Source organism: Mus pahari, chromosome 17 (assembly GCF_900095145.1).
Source record: "Mus pahari chromosome 17, PAHARI_EIJ_v1.1, whole genome shotgun sequence".
Classification (NCBI taxonomy): Eukaryota; Metazoa; Chordata; class Mammalia; order Rodentia; family Muridae; genus Mus; species Mus pahari.
In genome coordinates, this window is record NC_034606.1 from 62,618,188 (window position 1) to 62,633,851 (window position 15,664).

Here is a 15,664-nt window from a genome sequence, read left to right on the forward strand (position 1 = left end):
AGGGTTTCTCTGTGTAGCCCTGCCTGTCCTGGAACTCACTCTGTAGACCAGGCTGGCCTCAAACTCAGAAATCCGCCTGCCTCTGCCTCCCGAGTGCTGGGATTAAAGGCGTGCGCCCCAGCACCCAGCGGCTATGCAGCATTTGTGCTTGCCTGGTGTGTGAAGGTGTTTCTAGACTGGCTTTGGACCAGCCACTCTACATTTCCTACCATCCCATAGGCCCCTGCCCCAGTCCCCGAGGGTCTTTCAGGGTAGGAATTCAACCTGTGCTGGGGCAGGAATGGAGGGCCCTCAGGTAAACTAGAAGAGGCTCCTTCATGTTCACTCTTGCACAGGCAGGGTTAGGGGCAAGGAAACATCCAGAAACGGAGGGCCTGTGGAGTTCTGATCACATGCTTTCTGGTACACAGGATCATACTACTTTTCCCAGCATCTGCCATCTTCCCTTGGTCCCTGCAGAGGATGGACCCAATCCAGGAAGTGGTCCATCAGAAGACAGCACTACAGTGAGGCAGGGGAGTGTTTCCACAGCTTGAGGCATAGGAATGAAGACCATGGAGACACTATGGGGAGGGCGAAGTTGACTCTGACCCTGAAGGGACTGTAGGGGTTTAATACAGCAATGCTTGCATCATTTACAAAGAAGCTGACTCTTGGAATGTCCAGAACTAATTTTTTAAAAAAGATTTTTACATATATGAGTGTTTTGCCTTCACATGTCTGTTCACCACATGCATGCAGTACCTGCAGAAGCCAGAAATGGGTGTTGGGACCTCTGGAAATGGAGTCAGACAGTTGTTAACTGCCCCATGGGTGTTGGGAACCAAACTCTAGGCAGGTAGTCTACAGGAACAGCCAGTGCTCTTGGCTCTTGGCCACTGGGCTACCTCTCCAGGCTCAGCTCCCTGGTTTTTAAGTTTCTGGGAGTAGGGTAGGGATGAGGGTATACTCAAAGGCTGTGTCTTGTACATCATCCCAGTGGGCTTATAAAGAGCTCTTAATCAGTCTTCTCTCCCACCTCACAGTAAGGAGACTGAAACCTAGAGAGGTTAAGTATCTTGGGAAAGGTCTTGAAGCTTGCTGGTGACACAGCTGTCACCAGAACCCCCTTACTCTGAGGCAGGTAATGTCTTCATGTTGTTCTTTAGCTATTTCTCCTCTCAAGTCCTGGAAGTTTCGCAAGTACCACCCAGGTGGGCTGCCTGCGGTCCAGAAGGTTGTCAGAGCTAACTCTAATGGGTAAAGATGGACCGAGAGAGGCACAGCCAGGGCCTGAGCCAAGAGGCATGTGGTAGGGAGGGGTCCAGGCGCTTGAGGGTGGCTTTTGTGTGTGTGCCTGAAGGCAAGGCTGCATGTGCAAAGATGCACGTCGCTCCCTTGCACATCGGTGGCACAAGACTAGGACTACAGGCCAGTCTGAGAGGTGCTTTGCAGCTCCTGGAATGAATGGGCCTCTGTCCTCAGGGTGTGAGAGGCTCTGTGTATGCAGGTCCCATTAACTCCACCTCAGCCAAAGGGGAGAGGCCTGGGAAGCCCAAAGCACACAGTCCTTCTGATTTTAGAATGAAGTGAAATCTGCAGAGGATGTCTCATACGCTGCAGCTCAGAAGCGTGTATGTGTTGGCGCCCCACCCAATATCCTATTTACTATCTATCCCTTCTTATTCCTACTGCCCATCTCTTCAACAGGCTCCAGCAAGAGAGCGCTATTCCTAAGTCCATGTCAACCTTACTTAATGTGTGTGCTATCGGTGCCTGGAATCCCATGTGTGGTTTTTCTCCTAACTCAGCCTTCAGGTTGTATGCTCACACTTCCAGCCGGCCAGCAGCTTCACTCACACAATTTTATCTGTAATGGACAAGAAGACTCAGGTCCTGTCCGGGGCTCCAAAGAACTGTGTGCTCTGGGCTTCCCACTCTCATTTCCAGACCTCTCGGGGCCCAGGCCCCTGTTGCCCTTGGCTGTAGTTTGTTTAATGGAGTGACTCCTGTCTGGGAACGGCCTGGAGCACAGGAAACAGAAGACACTTGTCCAAGCTTGCTTTTTTTTTTTTTTTTAACCAGCATTGACAAACCACAGTGATGGGCTCAGTGACCTGGCTGGGCACTTTCCTCATTCCTCCAACCACTAGCCTGGCCCTAATTATCAATGGCCCCTGGTTTAAGACTTCTAGTTATCCATTGGAAGACCTCCTAGGTTGGAGCCAGGTCTCTGACATGAGAGAAGGGAGCTCTGGCTTCTGAAGAAGGAACGGGAGAAGTTCCTGTGGAGACAAGCAACCATCCCATATCCTCCCTACACCCCAGAGCCTGGCACAGAGTAGGACCCAAAGAAGCAATTGAGCGAATGGTTGAAGAGAGGTTAGTAGACAGACAGGTAAATGGATGCATATACGGACAGAAAAATATTTACTTGCCTATAGAGAAATTTTTATAAAAATCTTTTATGATATCTTGACCCACACATGGGAAAGGCTTCAATACAGACAGCATGATCATTCCATCCTGAATCTAAGGGAATGTTCTTAGCGCAGACACTTTCCAGCACACCTATGAGATACCTTAGAGTCGGTGGCTGTGTAAACCTGGTCCGTTCTCCATCCTCACTTCTCCCCTGGATTCCTCTCACAAAGGCTGTTGTGCCCACTAGAACAGGTCCTGTGCAGCTGAGTGAAGCTGCAGTCAGGGTGAAGGGAGTGGGAGATCCCTGGGTTGTAGCTCAGGCTGCCAGAAGCCATGGAACTGGGTATGACACTTAGGACTGGCGCTAGAGCAAGATGCCCCAGGGGACAGAAGGCTAGCGCTGGAGTCTGGCGCACCACAGGCTCTGCACTAAACACTGAACCACTAAAACATTTCTATGCCTGATCTCTGGTTGTCCCCCCAAACCCCTTTCTAACCAGGGTATTAGATTCCATGGGACCCTTTTTCTGGAGGCAGAGTGAATCAGGACCAGTACCCCAGCTGAATAGGGACAAAGTCATCCACCACCCCTCAAGCTCGCCAGCTTTACTGAGTAGTGGCTGCCATTCCATCTCTGACAGACCCCCAAAACCCCTGGTACTGAGCGTCCTAGAGAAGGAAATGCTCATCACGCCTAGAACCTTGCTCTTCTCTTCTGGTCACTATTCTCTGTGAGCCTTCTTTCCCTCTAAATTACATCTGGAAAGCTGGGCTTTGAGCTCCAAGGGGGCTTGCCTCCCTCCTTGAGTCCCATGTGCTAAGGGCAGTCAAGAAAGGCCTTGTAAGCCAGGGAAAACAATTAGGAGCAATTACCATCAAGAGAGACTTCAGTGAGGGTGCCAGCCATCTGTGATGAAAAGTGGCAGAACAGATTTGGGGAGGAGCAGAGGGGGTGGGGTGGGGAAGAGCTGGGAGGGCACTGCTTTTCTTTCCCAGTTAGAGGCTCAGGATTCCACCCCGTTAGCTCCTTGAATAAAACTTAGCTCCTTGAATAAAACGTCCCTCACAGGGCCAGGGGCTTCAGCGTGTGGGGGTGGGGGTGGGGCTGGAAGATAGAGGGAGGGCCCTAGGTTCCACATTCCTGGGATTCTCAAACTAGGGCAGAGGGAACTCCACTCTGACAGGAATGAGTGGGGTAGAGGTGGAAAGACAGGACAGACCTAGAAATGTCTCTGGGGTTTTGTTTAGTTTGTGTGTAAGGGGTGTCCCACTACCTAGCATGAACCTTGCCTTCTTCCGAGGCCATGAGTGTAGATGGGCTGGGGTCATCTGGTAACTGTAATTCCTCGCCCTCCATCCTTAGGTTTATCTTTTTCTGGGTCAGATGAGACCAAAGAAAAATTCTAGCAAAGGGGACAGTGGCACCTGGGGAAGGTGACAGAACCCTCATTCTCTGCAGAAGCCAAGGAGGCACGAATCCAAAGGCAGAGGGACACCTGTTCCTTCGCCCTCCCAAACTAAGGTGAGAACATGAGTGAAGACCCGAGCTGTTTCCCAGAGGGGAGGTCTTAGGTCAGGCGTTTCTCTGCTGAGCATGAGACAGCTTCATGGAAGCGGCAGACCTCGGCCCTTTTAGGGCCCTGCCTGCAGTTACCAGCTTTGGCGTGGAAGGTGACTTAAGACTTTGGGCAGGTCATCCATGTCTGTGCTCTGGTCTCTCTTTCCAGAAGCGATAACACAAGCCCTGATACCACAGCTGTGAGGACCAGTGAGCAAGGCACACAGAGTGTCTGGCATGTAAGAGTGGGAGCAGGGCTTTAACTGTAACTGTCAGTGTGTTAGCAATACTGTCAGGAAATGGCTTTAGCTACTAAGTAGAGAGGAAACTTGAAGCCAGACACTCTGTAGCAGACAGGAAGCAGAAATGAAGACTTAGATGAGGGCCAGTTCAGCACTTGGGAGGCTGAAGAGGCTGGAGCAAGCGTGCTACACATGGTGAGTTCCAGATCAGCCAGAGCTGCGTAGTGAGACCCTTTCTCCAAGATAAATATAGTGAAAGTTCTTAGGTGGAAGGCAAGAGATGGAGGCACTAACTATACATTCAGGAGAATGAGAAGGATCAAAAGCCTTGGCTATACTGCGAGACTATCTCAGAATGAACCCACAGGGCTGGAGGGATGGCTCAGTAGTTAAGACTAGCTAAGCTACTCTTCCAGGGGACCCAGATTCCCAGCACCCATATGGTGGCTCACAGGGGACTGCAACTCCAGTTCAAGGGGATCTGATGCCCTCTTCTGGCTTCTTCAGGTAATAGACACACAGGCATGCACAGGTATGCAAATATATATATATACATAATATATACATATATCCAAAATAAATACATTTTTAAAAGCATAATAAAACATGAATCGAAAAAAGGGGGGGCAGTTGTGATACACACTTGGGAGACAGGATCAGATCATCATCCTTGGCTACTTAAATTTGAGGCCAGCCTGGATTACACAAAATTGTCTCTTTCAATCAATACACAACTTGGAGATGTCAGTAAGAGCAACCCATTCATTCCTGCAACTGTCTGTCTGTCCTTGTTGTTCTAGACACCTGGAGGGCTTAGCACAGGTCAGTAACACCATGCTCAGGTGCTGCAGACTTTGGGTCTGGGCATTCCAACAGTAGTGAGGTAAAAGAATATTTGGCCCGTTAGACAAACAGGAGCAAGAGGCCAGGGTGGTAATAGCACGCAGCCTGGCTGACATAAGTGTACATGGCAGATGATGAGGTCAGAACCATTCCTCCCAGGTCTAAGAAGGATCTGGTACACAAAGAGCAAGCTGCCATCCCTTTTCCTTTGGAACTCTCTGCAGAGCCATGGCCAGAGCAGCACCCAGGAGTGGCTGGGGAGAGGATGTCTCTTATAGACACTGGATGCAGGTCCTACTCTGAGAATGACCCCCTTTTTTGGTGTCAGGTGGACAGCATATAATATGGTTTATATAAACCATATAATATGGTTTAAAGGTTTCTTTCCTCACTCTAGCTATTAGGAGAGGTTTGGAAAAAAAAAATCTTAATCATGCCTAAAAAATACAGAGTTCAAAAAATCTGTACAGAGACATCCTGGGCTCTTCTAACCCAACAGACAAACGTTTCTCCACTGTGAGGCTGTGAGCTGCTATATTCTCTTAGTTTTACTCTTGTGAGCACGATGTACCAGAAGCACTTTGTAGAGTTAATATGGTGAGAAGGGGGTGGGGGGCAGGAAGGCAACGAGACAAGGGTGCAGTTAGCAGAGTTGGTTGGAGTCTGGCTGGTGCACTTGGCTTCAAGAGAGCTCCCTGGCAGCCTCTGCAGACAGGTTTAGTTTTAAAAAAACACCAGAAAGCCACAGATTTGCATGTTATTTGTGTTCCAGGCTTCACTTCCAGGTATGTGGAATAAAATGAATGAATGAACAGTACTCAGTCTCTTGGTTAAGGAGTGGATTCAGAAATCCAGACCATAATGAGGATCCAATCACAGGTACAGTTTGGATCAGCAGACAGTTTTGGCGGGGTGGTGTGGGGTGGTGTGTGTGTTAATCGATCTATGTTAAGAATACATACATACATACATACACACACACACATACATACATATTTCATACTCTCATATATACAAGGAGACAGGACAGTCTCAGAGACCCACAAATATATTATTGAGTCCAGGGAGTTCCCAGTCAAAGCACAGAAGCAAAATCCACAGAATTTATTTTAAATAAATCAATTTTTAAAAACCTAGGGAGTCACATATACAGATAAAGGGGACATCATCCCTGACACATCACACCTCAGTCCTTTCCTCAACTCCAGCTTCATTCTCAACTATGTGCTAATGAGCCTGTATTCTTTCTTGACAAGGTGTATCTGTGTTTGCTTAGCCTTCCAAATCAAGCAAACTATAAACTTACAGACTGTAAGACCCTGAGGACAGGTGGCTTTTACTTCCTTTGTTAACCCACCTTTCTCACCCCCCAGGGCTCCCAAGTCCAGGGCTTGGCCTCACACTTATGAAGTCTTCAGACAGAGGATTCCCTGTGAGTTACAGGTGAGGCAGTGCCTTTACAAGATAAGACAAAGAGAAAGGAACCCATCATCTGAATGTGCAAGGGATATCCCTGTCAATAAAAAGGACGGAGGAGGAACCTACCTAAAGGGTTAAAAAGATGTTCTGATAAGCCTCTTGGGGTGTAGCCCGAGAGCCCCAAATGGCAACATGCCCAACTGATGAGGACGGTGCTTCTGTTAAAGAGCCCCGTTTGAGGTCAGAACGGCTGCTCTGAGCCTACAGTGTTTGGAAGTTATGACAAATAACCAATTCTCCTCACACCCTCACAACACTATTCTTCTTAAGAAAGTTTCAGAGAACGGGCCCTGCCTTGTTCTTTTCAGACGAGAATACAGACGCCTGCAAGCTTGGCTAGAAAAAGAGCACCAACCCAGCCTCCTGGCCTGGGCATCTCCATGCTGTGCCTCCCTATGAGAAAGGCAGATGACAAGGCAAACAGGGAGAAGTTAGGCCATTCCGTCATCAGGACTACAGAAGCCCAGACAAGAGATTTTAAGGTAGTATGACCAGGGAGAGCTTTAATCAGCCCTGGGTGCACACACACTGAGTGGGTACTTTGACAGGGACAAGACTGAATGCCTGAGCAGAATGGAGCCTGTGCTCTTGGTGACCATTCTTCCACATTTGCCCTTCCTAGCAACTGGCTCTGTCAAGGAGAAGGCAGTTCCTAGCATCATCACATCATCATCAGCCATCCCTCGGCTCAGACAGAAGGCCAGCGCACATCTAGGCATGCTACATTTAGCAAGGCTCGTGCAGCCTTAATGCTACGACCAAGGCGGAGCTGACACTGACCTTCAACATTAGTGCAGAGCACCTCACTCCACCTGGCATCGGGCATGAGGGTAGAGCAAGGGAAGACAGAACCAAACTACACAATGTTCGCTGTTTTTTACTCTGACCTTCTTTCAGAGCTTGCAGGATGACACAGAAAGATCAAAGGTTAAGATTTAAAAAAGCAGCTCTTTAATGGATCCCCCCTCTCTCCATCCAGCAACGACTGATCGTACCATGGGTGTAAAAGCCAGGTGGTGGTGATCTGCTGTCCCCTTGAACCACTAAATGCTAAAGCAGTGCTGAGGGCAGTGTAAAGAAGAGGAGGACATACTCCTCACACACAGAAGAGGGAACTAACAGCGAGTTTCTAGGCTGTCTATGCGCAAGTATTCACACTGAACCCTACACAGGACCCCTGGGAGTCACAGTGGGTCTCAAGTGATCAAGCGGCTGTAGCCAGCTTCCATACATCAGCACACGTTAGTCTCCTTTTCTCGGGTACACTCCAGGGATGACTGCTGGAGGACTGTGGGTTTTGTTGAAGAGTCTGTAACTGCCGTGTTATCATCCTTCACGTATTCCTTTCATAGGGGAGGAGATGGTTATCAGCATGGAACACGGGGGGAGAGAGATGGAAAACAGGCACAGTCTGTTTAAATCAGGTTAAACAAGATACTGGTAGCATACCCTTGGCCATGAAATACACAAACAGCTTCAGTCTTGGTCATCAAAGTTCACTCTTGAACTGAAGTTTCCAATACTTGTCCTGCTCCTGTTGGCTGGCTCTAAGAACCATCTACTATACAAGTCTGTACTTGGTTCCCATTAAGCCATCCCATGACAGTCTGACTTATCCCTCTTGCTCCTGGGGTAGGCAGTGGTCTTAGGATCACTAGCTTTTACCTGGTACATGTAAACTGCATTGGAGAAGGGAGTCAACTTCAGACTGGCTCAACAATTCTACATATTTTACAAAGTGCTTTTGTTGCATGTCTCATATTCTTCTACTCATGGCAATAAATATTTGTTGCTTTGGTCCATACAAAAAGTCTCTGAGGAAGATAAAATAGATATTGTCTAAAGGAACAAACAATAAACACACAAAAGCATCCTGTGATGAGCCCCAGACAACAGTGAGAAAAGCCTGAGCGGCATGCCTTTAGACTAAGTAGTCACACTGCCACCGTGTAAGCTGTCACTTAAATCCAGTAAGGACCAAGAAGCAGACAACATCCTTGAGTCCTCTGCTGAGTCCGCACGCCAGTTTTCTAAAAGAGAATGTGAAAGGGCCCGGCAACTCATATATAGAAAGCTATTTATTTCCTATGGAAAATCAAGAGAAAGAGAGAGGAGGAAGAGGGAGGCAGGAGAAGCAGCGAGAGAAGGAGACACACATGTACAGCAGGCCCTCGTCCCCCAACATGCAGGGGGGGAGGCAAGAGGGTCACAGGCTGCTGGAGTGGAGACGGGAACATTCATTTAACAATGGAGGAGTAAAAAAAATAGTTGTTGTTTTCAAATTGTAACTTGTGGTAAAACATAGAAAAATGTACTAAACAAGATTGGTATAAAACAGAGTAAAATTTCCAAATAAGCCCAAGGAGAGAGAGCACAGTGCTGGAAGGGCTGGGCACAGGGAAAGCGGGGAGAAGACTGCATAGAAAACGACCGGCCACCATACACAAGTAGAAAAACGTCCCTGTTGTGGAACTTAAGTACAAAACGACACTGGCACTGTGTCCCCTCACTATCTCACCTCAGGAGCTCTGCGAGGGGCAGTGGGAGAGGTGCTACAAACAACAAGAAAGAGCAGTTTAAAAACCTCAAGTTTATCTGTCTAATTCACCCAGTCTTTAGCTGACAGCGTCATTTACCTTAATAACCTTTACTCCTAAACCAGATTCATCCAGATCTGAAAATACTCTTAGGAAATCTAAAAAGGCCCGATACACAGGGCTTGCTGGGATCACTGTGTGCTGGAATTTGAAAGATGAAAATAAACCTACAGACTAAATGGTAAACACATTCAGTCTTTTTTTTTTTTTTTTTTTTTTACTTTTAAAAGCATATCCCTGTGAAATATATATTTCACATTGTATGTGTGTATATATAAATATGTATGTATGTATACACACATATAGGTATATATGTATATAAAATTCTCTGTGGCTAGAAACATATTTAAATTAACTAGCCACAGACCACCTAGACCTGTATTCATCCAATTCTGGTACGTGATGCTAACCGCCGAGGTCCTTCTTCTTGGTCAGAAGCAGGCAGCAGTGAAGCTGGGGCCTCGCTGCTGCACTCAATACTTCTGGGTGGGCCCTCCCACAGCACGTGCGTGTTCGCACATGCAACCCTGCTTGTAAGGAACGGACTGCTCGAGACTTTAGGGTCTGCTGGGGCTTGTGCAGTGTGCTCAGGATGGGATGACTCTACCAGTGAAGAAACAGCTTTGAGGAGAAGCAGTCGGCTTCATGGAGGGCACATAAACAGGAAGGTTCTGGAGGAGGGGACTTAAGCAGTTCCATTCCCGACTCTGCGGCTTGGGGATGTGTGTATGCCTACATGCTGGTGGTTTTATCCCTACCTGCTGCCCATGCCCTTTCCTGCTTCTCGGTAAGGCCTAGCAACAAGGACTTATAGGAAACCGAGATTCTTCCCGAGACTTCCTTGGGCTCCTAATGAGGGACTCAGTGAGCTGGAGCCCTTGGAAAACAAGACGGCAGAACTGAAGTGAAAAGCAGTCTCTCTTCAGGAGGGATGTCCCTCACCCCTTTCACAGCACCAAAGTTTCTTTGCAAAAATAGTATCTGAGCTACAAAAGGGAAGGCAGATGTGCTTGTGAATGCATCTTGCCTGGTCTGGTCCAGGATCAAGGGCTGTACAGGAACAGGGGGTTAGGAGCAGCTCTTTCCACGGTCTCTGGCTGTTGATGGCAAAGGCTGGTCCCCCAAACGCTCAGTGTCTGCTCACTGAGACAGGTCTTCACAAGAGCTTCCGGTGGAGGATCTCCCAGACCATTCGCTTCCGGAAATATGGCATGTGTTGCTGTAGGGACACAGATAGACTCTTAGTTTTCACTTGTGTGGGCACAATATTCCTTTCTCCTTAAGGTTTTCAACTACCAGACTTGGTAACATCTCTTGTTTCTCAAACTGCTTGTCTTTGTCACACCATCTTTTCTTTTATTGCTTCTTTCTACTACAATTTTCGCTCTATACCCTTAACAAGTTATGCTGGGCACCACCTGGAATCTCTAGGCCATTCCCAAATGACTCCAAGAATTTTGAGAATGGTGTCTATCAAATTTTTTATGTTTACGATGAGACTAAGGCCAAAAAATGAAAAGTACTTTATTGGAGAAGAAGTAAGAGAACTTAAAACAATGTCTCTGTTTGGTCTAAATCTCAGTGTCTTAATTTTTAGTTTAGTTTTGTTTGAGACAGTCTCTCACTATGTATCCTTGGTTGGCCCGAAACTCTATGTAAACCAAGATGCCCTCTAACTCATAGAGATAGGCCTGCTTCTGAGTGCTGGTATGTGGCACCGCACCCAGTTTTTCCAAGGGTTTTCTGAAACTTCGGGCTATGACTTCACATGGGCATCTGAATTTGTTTTTTAAAAAGATTTATTTAATGTATGTAAGTGCTCTGTTTTCATGCACTCCAGAAAAAGGGAATCAGATTCCATTACAGATGGTTCTGAGCCACCATGTGACTGCCTTGAGTTGAGCTCAGGACCTTCGGAAGAGCTGTCAGTGCTCTTAACCAGAGCCATCTCTCTGGCCCAGGCATCTGAATTTTTAACTGAATACGAGCACTCTGAAAAATCTGAGAACAGTGAAAGGTTTCTGAGCACACCAGGTCTAGAAATTAATTCAGGCTCAAATGTACAATGAATCCAAGGTGCATGACTTAAGTGAAGGCCTGACTCTGAGTATACATAGCACACTTTGCACTGTGTGATCTGTGATGCACAGAACGCCGTTCAGATTTTAGACCACTGTACATTATGAACCACAGCTGTTTTACTTATACATAGCACTTTTTGCTTTGACAGAAACAAAAAAGCTTAATTATGAAAACCAGAATTTTAGTACCTTCCTATCATTACTCTGGCCTACCTTGGCATTGTACTGGGCCAGTGACATGGCTCAGTGAGTAAAGAAACTTCTATCAAGCTTGATGACATGCGTTTGGTCCTTGGGACTCCTACAACTGTCTGACTCCCACATGCATGTCATTCCCATCCTGCACTACTTCATTCTCAGCACTGCTGACTGTGAAACCAAACTGTCAGCCACTCTGGAAAACAACAAGGACGTGCTACATTATGACATTAGAGTCAGCCAAACTCAAGGCCTCATGCAAATCCAAACCTTCTATTTCATCTGTGTACAAACTCGCTTTTGTCTTTAACCAACTGTAAAATTACATGTATACCAGACGACTGTTTTAAAATAATTTCTTTGCCTATGTGTTTCACTTATCTATTTAATAGATGTATATATCTAGGGCAATGTAAAAACTTTTTGGATGAAGATGAATAGTAAGTTTTGTTCCTTTTTAAAGACTCATTTTTATATGTATGAATGCCCCTTGCATGTATGTTTGAGTTCCATGTGCATTCCGTGGTACCTGTGGAAGTCACAAGAGGGTGGTGGATCTCCTGAAACTCTAGTTACCAATGGCTGTATAGGCCATGTGGGTGCTAGGAATTGAACCCAGTCCTCTGGAAGAGCAGCCAGTGCTCTTAAACCACTGAGCATCTTTCAAGCCTCAGCAAGAGGAAAATGTTTAAGAAGTCCTGGTTCAGACACAATCTAGACAGGACGCTGATTTCAACAGAAGGAAAAGTAGAAAACATATCAAAATAAGCTGGAATTTGTAGTCTCAATCCTCTTGGGTTCAGGATTATATCTAGGAAAATGACTATCTACCTCTGAGGTAAAACTGACCAGTGGCACTGACAAAGGACCAGGGAAGGGGGTGTGTAAGAAAGGACACAAAGAGATTTACTTGGGTCTATTCCAAAACCTAAATGCTAAAGTGAGGGAAGTGAGGGCTTCCTCTGGCTCCAGTTTGTTTCCTATAAGGTTAGAGGAGTGTGTGTGGGTGGGGGTATGGACAGACAATAAAGCTTTTTCTTCTTAACCCAAGACTCAGTTACTATCATATGTGACAATGGTAACCTGGGGTGTAGACCGACATTTTTCTCCTTTTCTCCAGTGTTATGAGACACAGCCTGCAATATGTAAAGGTCAGGGCAGAGGCTCCACAGAACAGATAGAAGGCCTGCCTTACCTGTGTGAAGTTGATTGGTCTGTCTTTGGTAATGCAGTCAGCATATTTGCAAGCAAACATTCCACAGTCACTTCCATTCATCTGCTGTGGGATTTCCTAAAAGACCACCACCAACAACACAACATTTTTGCAAACTTCTTTATCAATTTTACACCATTTTCCTAAACTCTAAATACATGACCTTGGGTCTCATAAGGGGAGGGTGTTTTAGCTTCATACTTGTCACACATGAGACTCCCAGGTGTACATGGCACCTAAGGGCATACAAACTGGTCCTCTGCTAAGCACCAGTCAACAAGTACTTCTCAAAGGAGTAAAAATCTCAGCAAAACAGCTCAGCTTAGAAAACAGCTTTGCACAAGAAACACATCATTAGCTTCCCCACAAACAGCTCATCTCCCTTGAGAAACCAAAGAAAGCTGAAGTCAGGCTAGACTTGAAGTTAGACAGTCCATAGGAATCAGACAGCAACTAAAACCCTCTTCCCCCCAAACACCCCATCTCTAAAGATTGCTACAATATCAACATGACACATACCTGGCTCTTCTTGCTGAAGAGCTGCCAGCCGTTGGTGTCAAACTCTTTCCTTTTCTTGTCAACACTTTCTTGTTTTAGGTATTGCCTAAAGGCATCAGAAGAGACCGAGATGAGCTATGTGCAGCTTGATGGCAGCTGCCACCCACAGAATGGGGCTGGCGACTCTCAGAAGACAACCCTCACAGGTCCCATAAGCAGCCCATTCTGCCACCTGCCAGGAGGGACAGGACCGCTGCTTCTGAGACTCCTGATAGGTAATATTCTTTACAAATTCTTCAGTCTACTCATCTTCCTAAGGAATATTTTTATATTTATTTTTTCTTGCTTTGTATGGTCCTTTTACAGTTATCACCCTAATGCATAACTTATTAAATTATATGTATATTATATATATATTTAAAATGTCTCAAGCAGTATCAGGGTATATATTTTAAAATTTGTAGGGAAGGATCTTTTTGTAAAAGTTCAATTCAAACCAACAATTTAACAAGTACAAATTCAGCCAGGTGTGGTGGGGCACACCTTTAATCCCAGTACTCAGGAGGCAGAGGCAGGCGGATTTCTGAGTTCGAGGCCAGCCTGGTCTACAAAGTGAGTTCCAGGACAGCCAAGGCTATACAGAGAAACCCTGTCTCAAAAAAAATCAAAGAAAGAAAAAAAAAGAAACAACAACAACAAAAACAAGTACAAACTCACACCAGGCAGTGGTGGCACAAGCCTTAAACCCCAGCCCTTGGGAGGGAGGTAGATCTATGAGTTTGAGGCTGGCCTAGTCTATTACAGAACGAGTTCCAGGACAGCCAGAACTACAAAGAGAAAACCTGTCTCAAAAATACAAACAAAACAGTACAAATTCAGAGAACTCTTCCCCAGTTTTCATGTGTATGTGTTGTGGTGTGCAATGTGTGGTATGTGCACATGATGACACATACGTGGGCATGAGTGTGTATATGGTGTGCATATGGAGGTCTGAGGTCAACATCTGGAGTCATCCTTGATCATTACTCAACCTTACTCGCTGTGGCAGGGTCTCTCAATCAAAACCAGAGCTCACTGATACTACTAGTCTTGCTAGAAAATTTGCTCTGGGGATCTTTGTCTCTGCTTTCCAAGGCTGGAGTTAAGTGGGAACCACGCACACATAGCATGGAGCCCTGTGAGCCCTGGAGATCCAAACTATGGCTCCTGTGCTTGTTCTGCAAGCCCTTTAGCCTCTGAGCCTCTCCCTAGCCAAGAGCACTCTTTTGAAGTAGGAAATGCTCACTGTTCAGGAACATATCCCCCTTGCCATGTATTAGTTGCAGAGCAAGGAACAGGTGTTTTACAAAGAGAAGCAAATGGGTATAAGAGATTCTCATTCTAATTTCCACGTGAGCCACTAAGTAGTAAGACCAAAGCAAAGTGGGATTGTTTTCATCTAAAATTTCAGAAAGCTGAATTAAATGAGTTCTGCTGACTATATTTCTATGTATATGGTTACTCTATATTTCAGTGCACCAAGACAGCAACCACCCTCATTAATACATAGTGTATTTAAAATATGCATTTATACTGATGTGACGAAGCCACTAATCCCATCTCCAAAGGTATCACTCAGATTGCTGGAAAGACAGAAAGCAACAAACATTTCTTTTGTCCTCAATTTGCACTTACAAGAGGATCCTGCAGGCCTCATTGTTTATTCCACCCATAGAATCATAGTAGGTGATGCTCTTCTTTCTAAAGTCTACAACCTGGAACAAGACACAACAGGACACACGTCATCAGCCGGCCTCCCCAGACTGTCTGTGAGACTGTGAACAGTGTGGTGAATGTGCTGCATTCTAGTATGGGAAGAGCAAGGGGACTGTTTATGTAGGGTGGTGCGGGGTGATCCACTGGCGGCCTATAAACTGTCTTAAAATCTTGTTTTGCATGCCAGTTTCTCCATGATCAACAATGCGTGATTCATAGAAAATTAACTATCTTAAGATCATTCCCACAGTATAAGAAAGATGGTGACAAGATTCTGTGTTTGTTTTCATCTTATTTCCTTTTTGGATTGATTATTTATTTATTTATTTACTTATAAGATGTATTTATTTATAATATGTAAGTACACACTGTAGCTGTTTTCTGACTCTTCAGAAGAGGGAGTCATATTTTGTTATGGATGGTTTTGAGTTACCATGTGGTTATTGGGAATTGAACTCAGGACCTTCGGAAGAACAGTCAGTGCTTTTAACCTTTGAGCCATCTCTCCAGCCTCAGATTGATATCTCTCTTTTTTTTTTTTTTTTTTTTTGCAGATTGATATCTTTTAAATGTGATTCAAAACAGAATATACAATAACTTATTAACATTAAACTGATATATCCATGTACCCAGAGCCACAGAAATGCTAAATCCCCACATGAACAAGGCAAGTCAGGGCTAGGTAGGAAGTAGCATCTAGCTGGAGCTGGTGGCACTACCAACATGCTTGTTCGTTTGCCTCAGCTAAGGCGGTGGGATGACCTATAACTTCTAAGCATCCCACTGTAAAGCTAAGT

The 15,664-nt window shown here is 45.7% G+C and overlaps 1 protein-coding gene across 3 annotated transcripts in view; it reads right to left on the reverse strand.

The window, feature by feature from the left end:
- Nucleotides 1-6,132: 6,132 nt before the first annotated feature.
- Nucleotides 6,133-15,664, reverse strand: part of Senp1 (SUMO specific peptidase 1) — a 56,885-nt gene continuing 47,353 nt past the window's right edge. Inside the window, exons 16-19 of one of the 3 annotated variants that reach the window (XM_021216668.2) lie at nt 14,787-14,866; nt 13,134-13,218; nt 12,597-12,692; nt 6,133-10,341 (exon numbers count right to left, since the gene is read on the reverse strand). In XM_021216668.2, coding sequence (XP_021072327.1) covers nt 10,279-10,341; nt 12,597-12,692; nt 13,134-13,218; nt 14,787-14,866 — 324 coding nt within the window. In that variant the 3' untranslated portion in view covers nt 6,133-10,278. The remainder of the gene's footprint in view (nt 10,342-12,596; nt 12,693-13,133; nt 13,219-14,786; nt 14,867-15,664) is intronic. The other 2 variants (XM_021216669.2, XM_029548143.1) reach the window with 2 other exon arrangements.